Source organism: Equus asinus, chromosome 3 (genome assembly GCF_041296235.1).
Source record: "Equus asinus isolate D_3611 breed Donkey chromosome 3, EquAss-T2T_v2, whole genome shotgun sequence".
Taxonomy (NCBI): domain Eukaryota; kingdom Metazoa; phylum Chordata; class Mammalia; order Perissodactyla; family Equidae; genus Equus; species Equus asinus.
Window position 1 is genome coordinate 125955696 of NC_091792.1, and position 20782 is coordinate 125976477.

Genomic DNA, 20782 nt, shown 5'->3' on the forward strand with positions numbered 1-20782 from the left:
AACTTTGCTGTTTGAAGTCATATCATTGAGAATAGAACCTCCTACTGTTGCCCAAAGAATGCAAGCAAGGGGGACCACTTGACCCAGAGAAGCAGGCTGGATTTACAACTCAGGTGGAGAACTTCAGATAAGGTGTTTGGGGAAACTACATGTTACATTTATCTTAATTTTCTAGTGTCCAAGGAAACAGGGCCTTGAGTCTGCCTGTCAGCCCATAGTGGCATTCAGATTGTACTGTTCCTAAGGGAACTCTAAACAGTGTTCTAACCGGACACAGTGAGGCCATTCAACCCTTCTTTTGAGTCATTGCTGCTTTCTTAAACAATAACTTTCCCAGCCCTGTTTCCTTCCTTCTCCGTCCTGAGCAAAGATCTGTGATTCTGCTTCCTCTACCCCTTTCTTAGAATCATTCAGCACAAGTCCATATCGCATTAAAACCTTCTTTTGGTTTACTCTTACTGAGCCGCTCCAAGGTTTCCCATAGTATACACTTTGCCTTTCTGCAGCACGTAACAAACTTAACTTTGATGAGCTTATTGATGTCATTGTGCTTGCAAACCGGCAGGGGTAGAGACAGAGAGAGAGATGAATGCATATCGCCAGTACAACTAAAGTAATGCTTATGTGTGAGCATTGCAGTCCTTCATGCTAAATTTCATAAACCCAAACAATGGACAACTCAACCTCTAAGTGACGAAGAAAAAGAGTAGCAGCAAGATGACGGCCTGGAAACTGGATATTCCCACGTCGGAGATCGGTCCCGCCGCACGCAACTCGGACCGACCTCTACGCGGCTCATCCCTAGGGAGTCCGACGGACGCGCATGCGCAGCACCTGCAGGCCGCGCTGCCGTGCCTCCGGCGCCGCGGTTTGCATCCGGGTCTTTGGGCTGTGCGCTTCGCTCCCCGGCCGGGTCGGTCTGGGGTTACTGGTGTGGATTGTGCCAGCTGTTCCAGCGCCGGGGGAGCCAGTCTTCCGCCCGTGAGTCCGGGGGTGGGGACCAAGAAGGGGAGTCGGGCGGGGACCCGGCTAGTCATTGCTCCCTCGGGTGGGCTTATTGCCTGTTTGGAGACGCGGGGCCCGGGACGGACCGAGGTCTTGGGAGCCCCGAGGCGCGGTTGCGCGGGGCTCCTCTCAAACTTGGCTGGTCGTCCTCTTCGGAATTAGGCCTCCGGGAGGGGACTTCCCCGTTCCCTGTTCTGCGGTGGCTTTCTCCCGACAGTCGTTAAGAATTTGGAACAGTCGTACTCATTTGCGTTCGTTCTAGTTTGCCAAGTGCCTGGGCCCAGTAGCCGCGGTGCGGTGGGTTTGCAGCCCTCGCCTCCCGGGCAGGGACCACAGGCGTCTCTGCTGCTCGTACTGCCGAGGATGCGGCCTCCCGGCCGTGCGCGCCCCCGCCGGGTCGGAGCTTCAGAGCCCTTCTGAGGTCAGGTGTAGCGAGGTGGAGGGAACAGCTCGGAGCGGGGATTCGGGAAGTCTAGATTCTCGATTCTAGTATAGATTCTAGCCTAACTGGAACCTCAGCCGTGTAGAAGTTCCCATTCAGCTCTCAGAGTTCTGAGACCTGTATTCGGCAGCCGTTTCTCCAAGTTAGGCGCATCCAAAATGAATCAGCACCAGAGGAGGATCAGGGAAGGGGTGCTGCTGTGTCATCTTTTGAGGGCTTTCTGGTCGTGATGCCAGAGCATTGCCCTGGGCCACGGCAGGTTGGATCTCCGGGGATTGACAGGAACACACTTTTTTAATCTGAATACATGTGGTAAAAACATTCTGCTTTAACCTTACATTTGGGACTTTTGGAAGTGAACTCGGAGCTCTCCAGAGAGTTTAAAAAAACAAGCAGAACTTATTGGTAACTGGTCTGAGGGACATACTTGCTCTTTGCAATAAAGTCACCATGTATGGTACTCTTTTCCCAATTTATCCTGATTGTAATAGTCACCTGTGATATTTGTAAAAGTGCAGATTCCCTGGACCCCATTTCAGATCTTTTGAAACACTATGTTCAGGGAGAGGGGCCCGGAAATCTCTATCTTTAGCAAGCATCCTAAGTGGTTCTTACAAGACGTGTTTGGAGCATGTATCTTTCAGTCAAATAGACCCTCCACCACATGATAGTTTTGTAACTTCGACAAGAAACTTCTGAGTTGTCATTTTCCTTGTCTGAAAAATGAGGCTGGTAATTTCTACTGCAGAGACCGTTAAGTGATTCTAAGCCCTTTAAGTAGGGTCCTTAATCTTAATCATTTTCTGTCTGCAGAACCCACCTTAGGTGCTTGACATTTAATAGGTCTTCAGAAGTGTGTTAAACTGAGAAAAGAGAGAGCATGCCCACAACACAGAAGACGCTTGGAAAGCTCTAATGCCCTTCCTCCTCCTTGCCTAATTACAGTTGTTTTTTTTTTTTTAATTTTTATCAATAATCAGCTTGCTGAATCTTCTTCTTAGAAGAATATCTCTTGATGGTCATAACAGCCAGGAAATGCTCTGATTCTTTGGTGTAACTTTGAAATTGTTTCTGGCATTGGATTATTAATGAATTTAAATGGAGGCCAAGTCCATTTGTTGGACTGAATTTATGACTCACTGTGTAAATTATTGTCTGTAAATGCTATTTATTTCTTGTTACTGTGCCAGAATTCCAAATCATGGTGATCATAATTTTATGTTGTTATCTTATGCCAGAATTCTAAATCACTGTATTCTTAAGAATTTAGATTCCATCTGAATTTCCATTCATTTGGATTATATTCATTTAGAGCCCATATATTCACTGTAATAAGACCTACTACTCCCATTAATTTAGCAAATTTGACGTATTACTGTATGTAAAGCATGTGGGTCCAGAATTCGGGACTGCTGAAACCATTGTAAAAGAATTGGTGTGGGTGATGGATTCATTTAAGTATAAACAAAGAATTAAAATCTAGGAATTATGGTTATTAAATAATGTAAATGTTATAAATCTTGACAATATAAAAATAATGCATATTACAGAAATCAGGGTGTGAGGAAGTGTAGGAATGAAATTTTCACATCTTTCATGGTACTAGTTCAAACTGCATTTTCTAAAATGGAATCCTATAATGTTTTTAAATGACTCTGATTTTTAAATGTCTGTAGAATGTTTTTCTTAACCTTAGAGTACTCTTTTAGGAACTAAAATTGCTTTTTGTGAAGAAAGTTTTTTTTCCCCAGAGATCAGCGGTTTTTCTAGTTCACTTTTTCTTCTGTTGAATGCAGGAAGAATTAAATGTTATGCTTTTTATTAAAAATAGCATGTTTAATATGATCCCATTGTTCAAAATTATTTCTATACATCCTGCTTATATGTATGCATTAGATAGATATCTGGAATGATCTATACCTAAGAATAATGGGAATTATTTCTGAGTGATAGGATTTGGGACGATTTTTCTTTAAACTTCTTTGTACCTTTCTGTATTGATTGAAACTTTTTAAAAGTGTGGGTATCATTTTTATAAAAACATTATTTAACATTGTTTGAAAGGGAGGTTGGGTTATTACATTATTTATAGGGAGAGTTCTGTATTTTAGTAAGTAACCCAAAAGTTGCTGAGTAATCGTTGCTACCATTAACTCCCAGTCAGGAAATGAGTACTATTTTGTTTGCCTTTAGTTTTGTTTTATGTTGTTTTATACAGTATCCCTGGAGAGAGTGCAGTATGGTGTCTTTAGTAAGTTTACCTTGATATGAATTCTGGCTTTGTCATTAATTAACTTTGTGACCTCAGTCACACTGTGAGTCCCCCTCCTCATCTAAAACTGGGCACTATATTTACTTCAGAAGATTATTGTAAGGATTAATATATGTGCTTAAATAATCTAGCCCACTGCCTAGAACCCAAGGTCTGTTCAAAGGAGAACAGCTATTACTACTATTTTAAAAGTACAGATTGTATTTGTATACGTGCGTATCTTTCTTAAGTAAAGTCGTTTTAAAATCATCAGTGCGTTATACCTGTTTGTAAATTGCTTAAAGTGCTCTACAATGAAATTTTCTCAGGTTTGAACTTCTGGTCCTGGAAGCTGCACATCCCCATAATGAGGCTTGTAATTCTTGATAACTATGACTTGGCTAGTGAATGGGCAGCCAAATACATCTGTAATCGCATCATTCAGTTCAAACCTGGACAGGACAGATATTTTACACTGGGTTTACCAACAGGTAATACACCATATTTTTCCATTTTAGATACGGAATGTTGTAGCAGTGAAGTGTTTCCCTTAGTAAAATATTTCGTATTTATTTCTTGCCATATTGCTGATCGAAATAGTTACTATGTTAAAATTCTATCTTACATACCACTCCAAAGTGCAAAAGGAAATATCCCAACTTAAGTGGTCATAGTATCTTTTGTACCTTTTTCTACTAGTCTTTTGTTTGTTTTTAGAGATGTTGCTTTCACTATTCATATAATTTCTTGGTAGATTAGCCTTCTTATTAATCAGTAAGAGGTACCTAAAGTGTGTACTGTTGCCACTTAGTTTCACCTCACCTGCCTCATATTCTATCTTATTAGCCCTTTACTAGGTTTATTTTCTATCTTAGAAGTATTGTAAGTAAGAATTGAAGACATGTATGTCTTCATGACAGAACAAACATAAGTATTAATTACGTATTTTATTGAATGTAGTTCTCTGTTAAGGTTTTTCTTCAAAAATAACCAAATAGTGTCATTGATCTCATGGTACTTTATTAGATAAGGTTGACTTCTGCAGGAAGGACTATTGGGCCTGGAATCAGAGCTGCTCCTTTCTTGGTGACTTCAAGGCATTTATTCTGTATTTCTAATCTGTGGTTTCCTTACCTTTAAGAAAGTTAAGGATAATAATAGTTTACAGTGCTGTTTTGAGGTTCAAATAAGATAGCCTTTGTACAAGTCCCCTGTATACTGTACAAACTATATAAAGTTAAGGTTCTCCTATGTGGCTACACTCAGACTAGCTGCCTTAATCACTCTGTCTTAATTATGCTGTAGAAATAAACAGTAATTTGAGTGTGAGGGCAGAAAGGCATTAGAGTCATAAATGTCAGCAGTGCTAAATATGTTTTTGTGTATTTAGATCCTCAACTTTTGTTTTATTTTGGATAGTATAACTGCCTAGTAATACACCTGCCAAGGGTGTATCTCTGAAAAACCTTTGTTGATGTTTTCCACTTTTCTCCCTCATTGACTACTGACAGTGTTAATCATGCCTCGCCCTCCCAAGCTTTTGAAATTTGAACATACATTTCTGTAATTGCACTCAATATGCTGTATTGTAATTATCCCTCCACCAAGTACAGTTTCTGGGGAATGTATATCAGTATATATTTATTAAAGTGATCTTAACAAGCTTGACTTTTACAGGCCTGCACACTGAGGGCCTGACCTGCCTCCCTTACTTATTCTCACTGTGATAGACACTGAATCATGATAGGCAGATTACACTGCTGCTGGTTCAAAGAATAGGCCTGAACTGGCTGGCTTCACTCTTACTCGTGTTGCTAGTGTATATGAAAACTGTGAGCTCTGGACAGAATCTCTCAAAAATCTCTCAAAAATCTGGCTTCACTGCCATGTGATATGTGGCAAATTCCTTAATCTTTTTGACCCAGTTCTTCCATCTTCAAAATGGGAAAGATAATACCAATTTTCCAAGGTCGTGAGATTTACATGATCTAATGTATAAAAACACCAGCATAGCATCTAGAACATAGGCATACAAATGTCATCTCTGAACCTCCTCCCCCGTCTTTTTTCTATTCTCAACTACAACTTACCCCATCTTTGACCGTTGGAATTCCACTCCTTCTTCAAGACTCAATTGAAATGACATCTTTGGTCCTTCCTCAGACAAGGAAGACTACAATCTTTTCTTCTTTGATTCACTGCTGTTCTCCAGACTTCTTATAAGTCATTTATAATATTTTTCCTTGTATTGTGGTTATTTTGTACTTGCCTGTTCCTATCTTGTGAGTTCTTCTGGGATAGAAACGTCTTAATCTTTGTTTTATCTGAATCATAGTAAGCACTTGGTAAATATTAGTAAATGAGTATTGCAAAGCAGATATTAAAATGAAGTTCACCCTGTACTGTATCTTTCATTGTTTTCTTTTCTTCAGCCACCTTGATTAAAATGTAGAAAATGAATATGTTTTTTGTTATCACCATTGTGACAACTTCTCACTGTTTTTATGCATATATCCTTAAATTAGGAGGGAGTCCTATCACTATTCTCTGGACACTGATAGACACAGAAGATTTGTTTATGCTTCTGGGCAGAAAGAAGGAAAAGCATATTTATCCATCTTTTAGCCTGGTTTCATGTTAGTAGGCTGTAGTTTTTTGAGAAGGAATTGTAAAATTTGACCATATAAATTTTGAATTATTAATTGCAATTTAAAACAATATGTGTGCTTAACTTTGAGAAAATCTCTTACACTTCTGTTTTCTGAACCTATGTGATATTTATTATTTTTAGCAACTTCTGTAATTCTGTCATTTCAATTGAGAGTCATCTTTTACTACTCTAGAATTTCCTTTGTATTTTTTTTTTTTTGCCAGAGACTGAGTTCTGTCATACTTCTGACTGGTGCTTAAGTGGAAATTTTTTGCGCAGGTGTTTTGTGTCATTTTGTAATGGTGGGTAGATTAGGAATCACTACTTCAATTAGGATTGGGAGGACCTGGTCACTTTTTGTAAGAATACAGTCAATCTAGCCTTCCAGTTTGTAGTTAAAATAAAAAAAATATAGCAAGTTTAGAAAACAAAAGGAGGCCATCTTCAAGTGGCTAAATTCATTTGTCTTTATTGTGCCATATCATGAAGTGCTCTCAAACAGATCTTAATTTTATAAAACATGTATGCGAATCACATTTATAAAACAATAAAATCAAGAACTCAGATGAAGTATGCAAAGCCAACATCCCATTTCCTAAAGTCATTTTACTTTATACATTTTAGCTGATACATGCTGAAGCTAACACAAAGTGAGAAACAGGAGCTCTAGTTAAAAACTTAAAGGCTAAGGTTCCTCACTTAATCCTTGACAATTTCAGAGTCTATTTTGAAAGTAGGGGCAATATTTAAATCTAGCTCTAGTTTCCCTTTTGATTTCATTAAATAGTCAACACTTGACCTATTTATGTATCATTTATTTTACAAATCCTTCTCTAAATAATAAAGATTTTTCTCAAAAGTTGGGATGTTTATTTTTAATTCAGATGTGCTCTCTAGAAGTTTGCAATCTTGGAATATTCAACATTAATTCCAAATACTCAACAACTCAAGAAAAACTAATTTCTAATGACTGATTTCCAGTTTTATTCAACAATTCTAGTTTACTAAAATTTCACGGTACCTTGTAAAGAGACTAATTCAAATTAGATTTGTTAATTGAATATGTATTTGAATTAAGAATTGTTTGCCTAATACATTAGAAACGTAGAATATCATTATGTAAGAAGAGATAAAGATAATATAAACTTTTTTAAGAATAGATTTTCAAGTTATGTTAGAAAATTGAATCTTTATCTGTTTTAGGGAGTACACCTTTAGGATGTTATAAAAAACTAATAGAATATCACAAGAATGGAGACCTTTCTTTTAAATATGTGAAGACCTTTAACATGGATGAATATGTAGGTAAGCTATATTATTTGGATATGTTATATTTTATATTTTAAATAAAATGAATATATGTTGAGAAAATTAATATTATTTGAATTTATGTTTCAAATATAATGTGAATATATTTCTGTAGTATACTGCCTTGTGATGAGGTTGAGAGTTTATATAAAAAAGAATCTATAGTGGAAGGAATATGGAACTGGAAATCAGAAATCAGAATACCTGCATTCATCTTGGGCACTGCCACTTACCAGTCATGTAACTTTGAGCCAGTCCATTCACATTTCTCATTCTCTTTTTTTTTTCTTTTTTGAGGAAGATTAGCCCTGAGCTAACATCTGCCACCAATCCTCCTCTTTTTGCTGGGGAAGACTGGCCCTGAGCTAACATCCGTGCCCATCTTTCTCCATTTTATATGTGGGACGCCTGCCACAGCATGGCTTGATAAGCGGTGCGTAGGTCCGCATCCGGGATCTGAACCAGCAAACCCCGGGCTGCCAAAGCAGAACATGTGAATTTAACCCCTGCGCCACTGGGCTGGCCCCTCTTTTTTTCCTTAAAGGCGAAGTTAAAACCAGTGTTGTTGTGGAGATAAATTAAGTAAAATGTATGTAAAAGTAATTAGTAAAATAAAGACTTTTCAAATATAAGGCTATTTATACAGTCATGCTTTGCTTCACAACAGGGATACATTCTGAGAAATTTGTTGTTCTCAGGTGATTTGTCATTGTGCAAACATCATAGAGTGTACTTAAACCTAGAAGGTATAGCCTACTACACATCTGGGCCATATGGTACTAATCTTATAGGCCCGCCATTGTATATACTGTCCATCGTTGACCAAAATGTCACTACGTGGCTCATTACTATATTTCTAGCCATTAAGCTTTTATAATTTATTGTTAACTTACTTAACTGGAAAGATCTGTGATGCGTCTAAACTCTGTGTTAAAATTTAAATATAGGAATACATTTTTATTTGTAGTCTAAGTTATAGCCAAAAAACTGTTATGATTCAATATTCTTTGCATGCGTGTATGAAGAATAGAGGAGGAACATGGGCTAACATTTCAGTCGTGTGGCTAATTAATTTATGTTGAGCTTAACATATAAATCAATTCCATTGGTTAAAATTTGTGTGAGAAGTCGAGTATAGTGATTAAATTGCACATGAACCAGGCTTCTGTATTTGAATTTCAGCCCCTCTGTGAGCTATGTGACCTTGGGAAAGTTACTTAACTTTTCTGTGCTTTTGTTCACCTATAAAATAGGATGATACCAGTATTTCCATAGAGGTTGTACAAATTAATTGAGTTAATACATGCATATACAGTGGTTAAAGTAATGCCTGGCATATAATAAGCATATATTCCACATAAAAATGCTTTTAATTTGAATGTGGTATAGAAAGGTTATATATTTTAAATAACATTTAAGTCTTAGAAAAGTAAACTTCAGGTTTATTTCTGAAAATAGTTACATTTTTATTTATTAACTTTATATTTAGGACTTCCTAGAAATCATCCTGAAAGCTACCATTCATATATGTGGAATAACTTTTTTAAGCATATTGATATAGATCCTAATAATGCTCATATCCTTGATGGGAATGCTGCAGATTTACAAGCAGAATGTGATGCATTTGAAAAGAAAATAAAGGAAGCTGGAGGAATTGATCTTTTTGTTGGAGGTATGTAAAACATTTTGTCATTAATCATTTGTTAATATTTGAATTAAATGCTTTAAATAAAAAAAACAAATCTTATCAGTATGTAAAGAACACCCATGACTATCTGTAATACCAATTTATTGAGCTACTGATTTATACTTTACTATATTTTCATCAAAATATAATCTTAAGGTTGCAAGTTGGAATTGTTTAAATTATGTTTTGAGAAACAGGTCCAAATCCCTGCTAAACTCTTCTAATTGCCTCTTTAGAATTGACAGTTTAGCATATCTTAGAAAAAGAGTGATGTATTTCTTTTCCTAAATGATATTCTTATCCTTTTACTGTTTCTTTAAAACTCTAACCCAGCCTTCTTACCCAATTACAGGGTTAACTCTCTCAGAGTTTGCATGTGGAACAGGTGGATTTTAGCATTTCTGTACTGAACAGTTAAATTGCTTAATTGTATAAGACTTTATTTATCATCAGCCTTTAGTTAATATGAATTAAGTTGTATAATTGTCTTAATAAGCTCCAAAGTGTATAAGTATTTGACTAAATTACACGTGAAATTTATAATATATATACATATATATGTGTGTACATAATCTACCATTTAAAATAGGAGGAAGAGTTTCTTCCTTTATAATGACAACATGGTTTTCTGACATCAGTATGAAGCATCCAAAACAGCTAATTAATTACCATCAGAATAGTATAATATCAACTAAACTGAAGCCAAAATTTGTATTTGCCAGATTCTTTAGTATTCAACTAAACATACTAAAGCTCTAAATTAAGTTTTCTGGATATATCTTATAATTAATTTCTTAGAAGACTGCTCAAAATTACGTGAATTTCAATCTTCAGTATTGCTGTACTGAGGTTAATTTATGGTAGAGGTGGCCAGGTATGGTTGAGGTAGTTGGTTGCCCCTGGGAAAAATTGGGTTTTAGAGTCAGAGATAAATTTGCATCCTGTTTTGGCCACTTACTATCTATATGACCCTGGGAAATTCATTCAAGTTCAGTATAATTTATAAAACAGGTTTAATATTAATCATTCCAAAATTTGTGAAAATTAATTGCATTACAACCTGTATAAAATGCCTTGTACAGTGGGTGGTATGTAGTTCGTACTCCATTAAGTGTTACTTCAGTCTTCTCCTTATTTCTGAACTGTAGATGCTGAAATAATTGTTCCTTAGATCCTTGAAATTTCTGCTTTTTTAACTGAATTACCTCTAAGGGTATCCAGTGAGACTGAAATTTTCTCTTTGAGGAAATTTCTGTCTCTCCCTGGCAGAATCAATATCAATTACTTTGTTGTGTAGATGGGATGGTTTTTATCTGAACAAGAATACAAGTTAGGCTATTTTGCTTTTTAAGATAGAAAGTTATCTATGTTTTAAATAAAATTTGCTAATATTACTTCAGTATTCCTGGAAAACATTTGCACTCCATTTTTGTCCATATCACTCAATTCTGAGATAATTACCATTTGCGCCTGCCAAAATCAAGGCAAAGGGCAATAGATATTTGAGAACATTTAAAGAGTGTACTACCCATGCATTCTTTAAACTTTCTAAACTTTATACCAAAATCAAGTAGAATTACAGTCATGTATCACTTAACGACAGGGACATGTTCTGAGAAATGTATTGTTAGACCATTTTGTCATTATGAGAACATCATAGAGTGTACTTATATAAACCTACATGGTGTAGCCTACTACACACCTAGGCTATATGGTACCAATCTTACGGACACTGTCATATATATGGTCTGTTGCCAACTGAAACGTCATTATGTGGCACATGACTGTACTATAATATAATATACCTAAACTATTTATCTTAGTTATATCAAGAAATATTTTCATTCATTTACTGGTATACAGAAAGGCATGGTAGTTATTAGAGGTTTGTTATTAAAAATGGCTGCATGAAAAATGCCTTTTTTACCTCTTCATTTGAGGACTTTTTTTTCTGGTTAATTTATTGACCTAACATAAGGAGCCATGTGACAAATCCCTTGGGGACTCAATGCCAGCAAGTAGAATTTAGTTGGGGGGGCGGGGGGTACTGATAAGAACTCTTTAACTCCATTTTGTCGTTTTTCCTGCTTTCCAGAAAGCATTTATAGCTTAATGTAGTGTTTAAGGCTGAATCTCCCTTATCAAAGATTTCTAGTAGAACTTTCTTCTTTCGCCATAGCGTTAAGTCACTTCTCATTACTTTTTACCTGAAGTTTTTTGGTACATTTCCTCACTATAAGCCACCTTAGTTCTCCCTTTGAAATAGATGGAGCATAAATTATAATTATTTATGTTTATCACTGACTCTCACTACTAAAAAGAACTTGGTGTTTTACAAATTTTTGTCTTGAGCTTTCTGTAGTTCTCCGTCCACAAAAAATTTAAGAGACTTTCCTTGCCTCTTCCATTAACATCTTCACTGTAGTCATGTGATGATCCAGGGTCTGACATTTTATGTTATCCAAAGGACATAATTCCTCTGTGTATAGGGAGAGAAAGGTTAGCTTATTGCCTTTTCCTTGAACTGTTTCCTTGTGGGGATATCCTGTTATTGGATGTGTACTCATGAAAGAATCTCACTGATTCTTTGCCTTTGTTGATCTCGGTTTGTTATCATTGGATTTTCAAGATGAGGCTTGGTATCTGGGTCTTACCACTTACCCTTCTTTTGTTCCAGGGTTTGGTTAATAAAAACACTAAGAACTGAGCCAAATGGGATCAAAATATCAGCTTTATTAAAGGTAAAGTTGGATTAGAGATTGCAGGTTGGGCTTGAGGCCAGAATGGGGTTTCCTATTTCTCCCCTCTGAATTGGAAATAGTAGGACAAGAAGAGCTCAAGAATATTAATCCACGATTGCTCACTCCTGGGAAATGGAGCAGGAGTTCCCTTCCCTCGGTAGAAAAGAGAAAGGAGGATATATATACTCTTAAACATTCTCAGTCTTCCTCTGATGGTAAAAGTGTTGAGAGAAGGAGTAAGGTGTATCATGCAATTCGTGACTCACCCCAGTTACACAAACATGGAGTTTTGTAAGTAGACTCCAAAGGCGTTATTAACTTTACAATTATCTTAAGATAATTTGTTTTTCAAAAGTAAAAGTAAGGCAATGGGGAAAACTTTAACCCACTCTTTTGGTTACATGACTAGATTCTTTGGTTTGCAAGTAACAGTAATCTACTAATGGGACCAAAAGTGAATTACTTGCAATGATTCTGGGTAACTCACAGAATTGATAGAAGAGTTGAAACAACCAAGTCTTCAGAAGAAAAAGAACCGGGGAGCCTCAGATCTCCAAAGCAAGAACTCATCGACCCTCTCCTGCATGCTAACCATCAAATGTCTCTGCTCTAGATGCCTTCTTTCTTTCTGTATCCCTGGTCAAGTTTGAGAATTTCTGGAGAGAAATTCTGATTGTTTCAGCTTGGGACAAGTACTTATCCCTAGACCACAATTATTCTGCCTAAAAGAGAGATAAGGTGTTATGATTGTTCTAGTGCCTGTTGTGGGGGAGCAGAGTAGGGTAGGGGAAGGAAGAAGAAACTATACTGAGCATACCTAAGATTAGCAGTTATCCATGCCTTTATCCAGCCGTTATTTATTGAGGGCCTCCTACATATCGTGTTATTCTAAATGGTAAGGATATGGTAGTGAAGAAGACAAAGTTCTTACTCTCATGAAGTTTGCATTCTACCCCACAGAACTATAGGAACACAGGAAAGATATATAATCCAGACTCTGAGGTTTTAGAGATGTTTCATAAAGATGCTGATATCTTAGTTTAGACTTAAAGATTGAATAAGAATTAGCCATGATTTTTAGATTTCATAATTATTTTTAAGAAAGTTTTATAAAGCTTTGTAAAACATTCTGAACATTTTTTAAAATAAATTTTATATGAGGAAGCTCAATATTTGATAGATATTCATGGTCAGTAGGAGAATGTATTGATCCCTCTCCATCATGAACAATTGCTGATAATTTTGGCTTTGCTATACACTTTTAGACGACCCAAATCAAAAGAGCCACTAGTGTTGATGTTTGCGGACTTACTATTTTTTCTGGAATTTTTATTTTCCTGGTTCCATCCTTTCCTCTTTATACATACATAGAGAAATATAAATATTTGGTCAGATGTGTACTTCAGAGAAACATAACAGTTTTACAAATATAGAAAGAAATGCATATCTATAATTTAAAACTTATAGTTACAAGCAGAAACATACTTAATAGTGGAAACAATCCATACATATTAACCACATGTTGGTCTGGCTTTATGTCTCTGCATTAAAAATTCCTAGATTGTTGTGCTTTGGTAGTTTATATCTGCTGCTGAAGGTTTTCATTTCTTTCTTCCTTCAAAATCAGGTTACTCTGTTATATTTTACTTTGTTGTAGCCTGGGAACAATTTGTTAGGATTGTATGTTGAGTCAGTAAAATACACTTATCTATCACTAAAGTAAATGTGCAGGATATAAATGTAACAGATATCTTGCCTCAGCGAACTTGTGGGTTTATTTTTTGATTGAAGTTGCCAGAAATCTGACTAGCTAGTAAGGTATATGTATATAAAACTTGATTTATTTATGCCATGGAAAGATTCTTGATTTTATGAAGATTTACCTCCAATTTCCTTCAAGTATGGAATGTCATATTCTGATCTATATTTTAAAGGCAATCCTAGAATATTAGAGCTGGCAGGAGGGCTCCTTAAAACAGTGTTTTCAAATTGTGGTTGTCACCCATTATTAGGTCATAAAATCAGTATAGTCAGTCACCTCTAGCAGTTCCCTTCTGTTTGTTTTGTTAATGAAATGGAATGTAATCAAAAGTAGTTTGTATGGCTACTAGTAAGGGTAAGTATTGTTTCATGCAATTCTTGTTTTTATTATATTTGTGTGTATGTGTGTACTAGATTGCAGTCTCAAATGTATTTCTTACAGTAGGTTACAGTCAAAAAGGTTTGAAGAAAACTACTGCCTTAGATACTATTCTTGTCCAATCTAGACATTTTTTTTTAAAGATTTTATTTTTTCCTTTTTCTCCCCAAAGCCCCCCGGTACATAGTTGTGTATTCTTCGTTGTGGGTTCTTCTAGTTGTGGCATGTGAGACGCTGCCTCAGCGTGGTCTGACGAGCAGTGCCATGTCCGCGCCCAGGACTCGAACCAACGAAACACTGGGCCGCCTGCAGCAGAGTGCGCAAACTCAACCACTCAGCCACGGGGCCAGCCCCTAGACATTTGTTTTTAAATGGAAGAATTTTTTTTTAAATTCTTTCATTAAGCATTTTTGTTTTTTAGATTGGCACCTGAGCTAACATCTGTTGCCAATCTTTTTTTTTCTTCTCCTCCCCAAGGCCCCCCAGTACAGAGTTGTGTATTCTAGTTGTAGGTTCTTCTGGTTCTGCTTTGTGGGACGCCGCCTCAGCATGGCTTGATGAGTGCCCAGGATCCAAACCGGCAAAGCCCTGGGCCACCGAAGTGGAGCGTTCAAACTTAACCACTTGGCCACGGGGCTGGCCCCAATCTAAACATTTTTATAAGTAAGGATACTATACTACAGGGAGGTCCAGTAGTTAAATGAGCCATCTAAACTAGAACCAAGGAAGTTAAAGTGTTAATATAAAGACCACTGAGTTAGGAATCAGAAGATTTAGATTTGAGTCTTGTCTCCATGTTTACTAAACTGTTACCTCAAACAATATGTGACAAAACAAATCACATGTTATCCCTGAGCATCAGAGTTTTCTTTTGAGCTTAAAAACAGGTGGGGGAGATGAAAGAAATAGATATGCCTAATCTGACTATCTCACGAGATTGTTAAATAGATCTGTTGTTGAGATGATGTATGTGAAAATGCTTTATAAACTGTAAAGTGTTATTCTAATATAAGGTGATACTTAATTCTACTGCTATTAGAATCATGCAAGTTCATTGCTAAGCTTATGGAAAAAATTGAAATACTTGTTGAATCAAATACAGGAACAAATATTTTAATGCAGCATTAGAAACTTAGCTATCAAATAAAACAAGGTAAGTGTGTTTATGACTATTTCTTTGCACTTAAAAACATGTTGAACTTTGAGAAACCTTACTTATGTGAGCAACCTTATTTATTTCATGTGTATATGTGTGTGTATGTGTATTTCTTTTGAAAGGAATCGGTCCAGATGGTCATATCGCTTTCAATGAGCCAGGATCCAGTTTAGTATCAAGGACAAGATTAAAGACACTAGCAATGGACACCATTTTGGCAAATGCTAAATATTTTGACGGAGATTTATCAAAGGTGCCAACTATGGCTCTAACAGTTGGTGTGGGAACAGTGATGGATGCTAGAGAAGTAAGAATTAAATGTTCTTTGATGTTTTCCCTTTGATGTCTATAGATTTTGGAGGAATTATGGCACCAAATAAGTGATATTTTGGTTGCATCCTATTTTCAATATAAATTGTCTAGCTTTCAGTAAGTTCTGTCAGTCTCACTGCCATGTTTAGAACTCAACTAAATTAAGTCTTTTGGAGCTGTAAAGGAAGAATTAGCCACCACCCCTTTTAGGGTACTACTTCACTTGCCTGTTCCTGCTTCACAATTTGAGGTCCTAAAATCATACTGATCATATGGTCTGTTTTTAAGTGTAATAGTCTTATGAAAGGACTATTGGGACAAAGATGCAGTGCTAGTTAACACTAAACTGCTTTTGGAGACTCAGGATAATCTAATATGCTTCTTGACTGTAGGAGGATAGCCCAGTTGGTTTCCAGCAGAAAAAGAAGCCAACTAGGGCTGGATCTAGTATAACTGATATATTTAAGAAGGCAAGACCTCTGAACAGTAGACCCTGCCTCATTTTTAAATTTTTGATTGGGCTGTGATTTCCTTTCCTGAGAATAACAGAACAAATTATAGTCAGCTTCTAAGTGGTTAAATTATATGGAAACCCAAAACTCCATTCCTTTTTGGCATCAGGATGGGAGAGGTTCAGAGGAAGGAGTACAGACAAGGTATGAGGAATAAGTAATTGATTTTAACATAAATACCTCTAATTGAACATACAAATAGAACTGTCATTCAAAATGTAGTTTTTCTTCTAAAAGTCATTGGTATATTAAAAAAGACCTTTCAAGGACTGAAATTTCATAGTAAGTTGAAAAAAATATTTCAGAGCAATCTTATTTCTAAACTGACGTGTGCCATTCTTAGCTGCTGCTTCTCCATGTCTAATCAGTCACCAAATCCTGACCATTTCACGGATAACTTAGAGATAAATAAGGATCCAGCTCTGCATCACAACTGCCTTAAAGTCTCTATCAATTTTTTCAAAGATTATTGCAAATCCATCCTAAATCATGGCTATCTCCATTCTTTACCTATCTATTCTCTATTATAGCCTGAATTATTTTTTTCAAAAACAGTTCAGTTATTATTCATCTATCTAATTAAGAGTCTGATTCCCTATTATTCCATCACAAGATGAGGCCTAGCCTCTGTTTGTCATAAAAAGGCTCTGCATTTCAGATTTCAACCAGTTTACAACTATTTCTTTTTAATTCCCTATACTCCAGCCTTACCAAATTTCTAGCTTTTTATTGACCACTCCGTAACTGTCTGAAATGCCCCCATGTGGAGCTTTTTTGCTTATCCTTAAGACTTGGTTTCACATAGGAGCTACTCTAAAACTTTTCCATATGAGAAATACTCTCCTTGACAATGGTGGAACAGGTAGATTAGAAGTAACCACATATTCTGAGAGCAATTTTTTTTCAATTTCTGCTTTTCCAGATATTTCTTCTTAATTCTCAGAGGTTGTACATGTCTTAGGCATGCACACACACTAATTCTTCATCCCACCCCAAACTTCTACTAGCCTCCTTTCCTTCCACTCCCTTCATAATGCTAATGCTAGCCTCACTATGTATTTCTGTTTCTCAACAATAAGTGTTTGATTGTCTTGTCATTTTTTTTTCTTAGTATACGTTTGATGTTAAAATTTGTTGCCACCTCTCCCATTACCTTTTATAATATTTGCTTCAGTAATGAAAGACTTAGCTCATACTGTCTAATTGGTGGACTTTTTAACAGTTTCTGTCTCTCAAGAGACAATATAATATAGGAAGGATGTGGACCCTGGAATCAGGTCTCTTGTTTGTAGCATAGCCTTACCAAGACCTTGGGCAAGTTACAGAGTATCTCGGTTTTCTTATCTGTAAAATGTGAATAAGAATAGTATTTATCTCATAGTGTTGTTTTAAAGAGTTAAATGAGATAATTTAAGGAAAGTGCTAACTAAGTTCAGTGTTTAACTTTGAAACCACCAAATCGTATGTTAAAACTCCTTAAATAAATTAAACTTCAGAACATATCCATCATGCAGCAATCACCACATATTTTCATTTGATTCAGTGTGTGTTAAAGTAGCTTTATAGAGACTTTACAAGTGCTTGTCCAAGAACTTCTGCCAGATTGCATAATAATCACTCAAGGGACCTGATTCCTGGGTTCTAACTCCAAAGATTCTGGATTAGAAGACAGGATAAAGCAAACAACCTGAATGTTTTTTGTTTTTTTTAAAAACTCCTCTGTAACACATGGATCAGTCTTAAAAATAAAATTGCTATAATGTCCAGCAAGGGAAACTAATTACCAAATCCATTAATCAGTGTTGTGCTTACCTTACTATATCAAACATGATTAATTTTTGTTTTATACATCAGATGCTTTTAGTTATATGTGATGGCATATTAAATTCTTCACTGATAGATCCTCATACTTTAGAACAAGAAGTATCAATAAAAACATGCATAGAAATTCATATATATTCTAATGCATCCATGGGCTTTGATATTAATCAAGATGTCAAAATGGAAAACAAGTAGTGAATCTTAATAAAAGATATACAGTAATATCTGGTTCATTAATCTTTAATTTCCTCCCTCTTTAAGAAAGTCTGGTTATAAAATATGCAATTCAGAATTTTTATATTGTTATAAATATTTTAGAATTACAACCACCTTAACATTCATTTTTTAGTTAACAATTGTAACAATTGTAATGAGAAAAAAATCATGCTTAAAGATTTAGTACATAAACTGTTTAGATTAACTTGTAAAATAGGATAGATTTACTGCTAAAAATGATAAAGACTCATTCTGACACATATATACTTACTCACATTTGCACATGTTCTTTGAATTATCTCATAGGCTGTTAGGGATTTTGGACCAAGAACTTGGATTTTCTATAGTTCATAAGGATATCCTGAGTCACGTGTGCTTAATGGCATTTAAGTAGACCCTGACTCCTTCTTTAAATCTAGTTTTTGTTCCAGGACAACTGTAGATTAGCACATATTCAGTGAAACAGTCTTAAAGTTTCTTTTTGTAGATTACTCTTTAAATATGCATTATTTTACAGTCTTTTGCTTTTCCAAAGTAATATCTATTGCTTATCTGGACTAGAGCAATTTGGTGTATCATTCCTGGTTGTATAAAATTCTTTGTTGACATGTAATTCTGATTTTGAAAAACAGCCCTTCTGTTTCTTTTTCTTCATTCTCCCAGGTCTCTTCGGTACATCATTATTTAATATGTTAATAATCATAGGCACTATTCTATATTCAGTAATACTCCATAACAAGATACTATTTTACTTTGTTAAACCAGAAGAGAGAAACTTTGTGCTTGCCTGTTACCTTAAAGAGTAGAAATAAATACCTTGAACTGTGAAGAAATATGGAGCTGTTAATTTTTATTTGACCTCCAGGAGAATACTGGTGCCAGAGACCTTGTTTTTAAAAAAGAAAAAAAAGAGAGCTTCTTAGCCATTTGGAACATGTTTTAAGAATTAACAAATAATGTTCATAACTTTTCAGGTAATGATCCTCATAACAGGTGCACACAAGGCATTTGCTCTCTACAAAGCAATAGAAGAAGGAGTCAACCACATGTGGACTGTTTCAGCTTTCCAGCAGCATCCTCGAACTATTTTTGTGTGTGATGAAGATGCTACTTTAGAATTAAGAGTTAAAACTGTGAAATACTTTAAAGGTGAGCACTGAAATTTCAAAAGCAGACTGTGAGAATGTTCTATTGTAGATGACAATTTTACAACTTAATATAACTGTGGAGTTATGCTGCCCTGTGGCCTATTGAAAACTGGCATGTGCTGAGACAGCTGCCAGTTCTTTCAAGGGAATAGAAATGTCTCACCTCAGATAATAGTAGTTTTCAGAGTAGTTTCCTGTTTTTTTTCTTGAAGAGAATCTCTTCAATCCATATTTTCAGTGAACAAGATTTTTCTTGAAATCCAAAATTTAATAAAATATTTTACTTTCATATTGAATATACAAGATTAAATAACCCAAAACGAAATGAATATGTCTTATGATTTTCTTTTCATTGTTTACCTGTCTCACCCCCATCTCCAAGCTATGTTTAGAACCTAATCAGAGGATAAGATGGGTCACTCACTATCTCATTTAATCTTAACAATTTCAAACAAATTATTCCCATATTTAAAGTTATAATGCCTAAATGTCAAAAACAGTGTAGAATAAACTCTGTAAGTAATCAAGAGTTTGATTGCCTAGACTTCTGCATATGTATTTCCTTTTGCTTCTTCCTGCAACCTAGTTCAATAATTCTTAAACCTTACCGTACCAGGTTGTATATATAAAACCACTTCTGCTTGATGTAATGGGTGATTTAAGACACTTTCAAGGAAAGTGTGACTACACTCAGTTTAGAACCCATTCCCTGCTTAAGAGTCAACTCCACATATAAATACACACACATAAACAAGCTGTCCAATGGGGTACTCTTTATAAAACACCTGTGTTCATACAGCAGATACGAAAACATTATGTAATTAGTCAAATATCTAGGTCAGTAATTCACAAAGTATGCAGTATGTGTACTACTGATATTACATGAATCAATATATATTTTAATCTTTTTGGTCTAGTAACTAGGAGTTTAACATGTATTAGAAAAACATACTGAACCAGTCAAACCTGTATTTCATGGATATTAATGCTTTGACAAGTTTAAAGATGTTACCATATTTTATTGCTTCTAAGACATATCTTTATTCACATTTATCTGAAATTGGGACTTGTTTAAAATTGGTGTCATAGCTTATCTGGTAGCATTTTTGTGTGTGTGTGTCTGTGTGACGAAGATTGGCCCTGAGCTAACATCTGTTGTCAATCTTCCTCTTTTTGCTTTAGGAAAATTGTCACTGAACTAACATCTGTTCCAGTCTTCCTCTATTTTTTTTTATGTGAGATGCCACCACAGTGTGGCTTGACAAGTGGTGCTATGTCTGCGCCTGGGATCCAAACCTGCAAACCCCGGGTCGCAGAAGCAGAACATGCGAACTTAACCACTACACCACTGGGCCAGCCCTGGTAGCATTTTTTCTTGTGGTACATAAAATAA

The 20782-nt window shown here is 35.8% G+C and overlaps 2 protein-coding genes across 5 annotated transcripts in view; one reads left to right on the forward strand and one right to left on the reverse strand.

The window, feature by feature from the left end:
- Window positions 1-821: 821 nt before the first annotated feature.
- GNPDA2 (glucosamine-6-phosphate deaminase 2) overlaps window positions 822-20782 on the forward strand; it is a 28918-nt gene continuing 8957 nt past the window's right edge. Inside the window, exons 1-6 of one of the 4 annotated variants that reach the window (XR_011502247.1) lie at window positions 822-981; window positions 4028-4189; window positions 7552-7653; window positions 9146-9328; window positions 15503-15687; window positions 19216-20657. Coding sequence is in view for 3 of the 4 variants with exons in the window: in XM_014857144.3 (XP_014712630.1) it covers window positions 4066-4189; window positions 7552-7653; window positions 9146-9328; window positions 15503-15687; window positions 19216-19390 (769 nt within the window). In the remaining variant the exon portion in view is untranslated. Of the gene's footprint in view, window positions 982-1165; window positions 1427-4027; window positions 4190-7551; window positions 7654-9145; window positions 9329-15502; window positions 15688-19215; window positions 20658-20782 lie in introns of those variants that run through there. The other 3 variants (XM_014857144.3, XM_044767767.2, XM_070505958.1) reach the window with 3 other exon arrangements.
- Window positions 19063-20782, reverse strand: part of GUF1 (GTP binding elongation factor GUF1) — a 37004-nt gene continuing 35284 nt past the window's right edge. Inside the window, exon 19 of the transcript XR_011502245.1 lies at window positions 19063-19127. The gene's annotated coding sequence lies outside the window, so the exon portion shown is untranslated. The remainder of the gene's footprint in view (window positions 19128-20782) is intronic.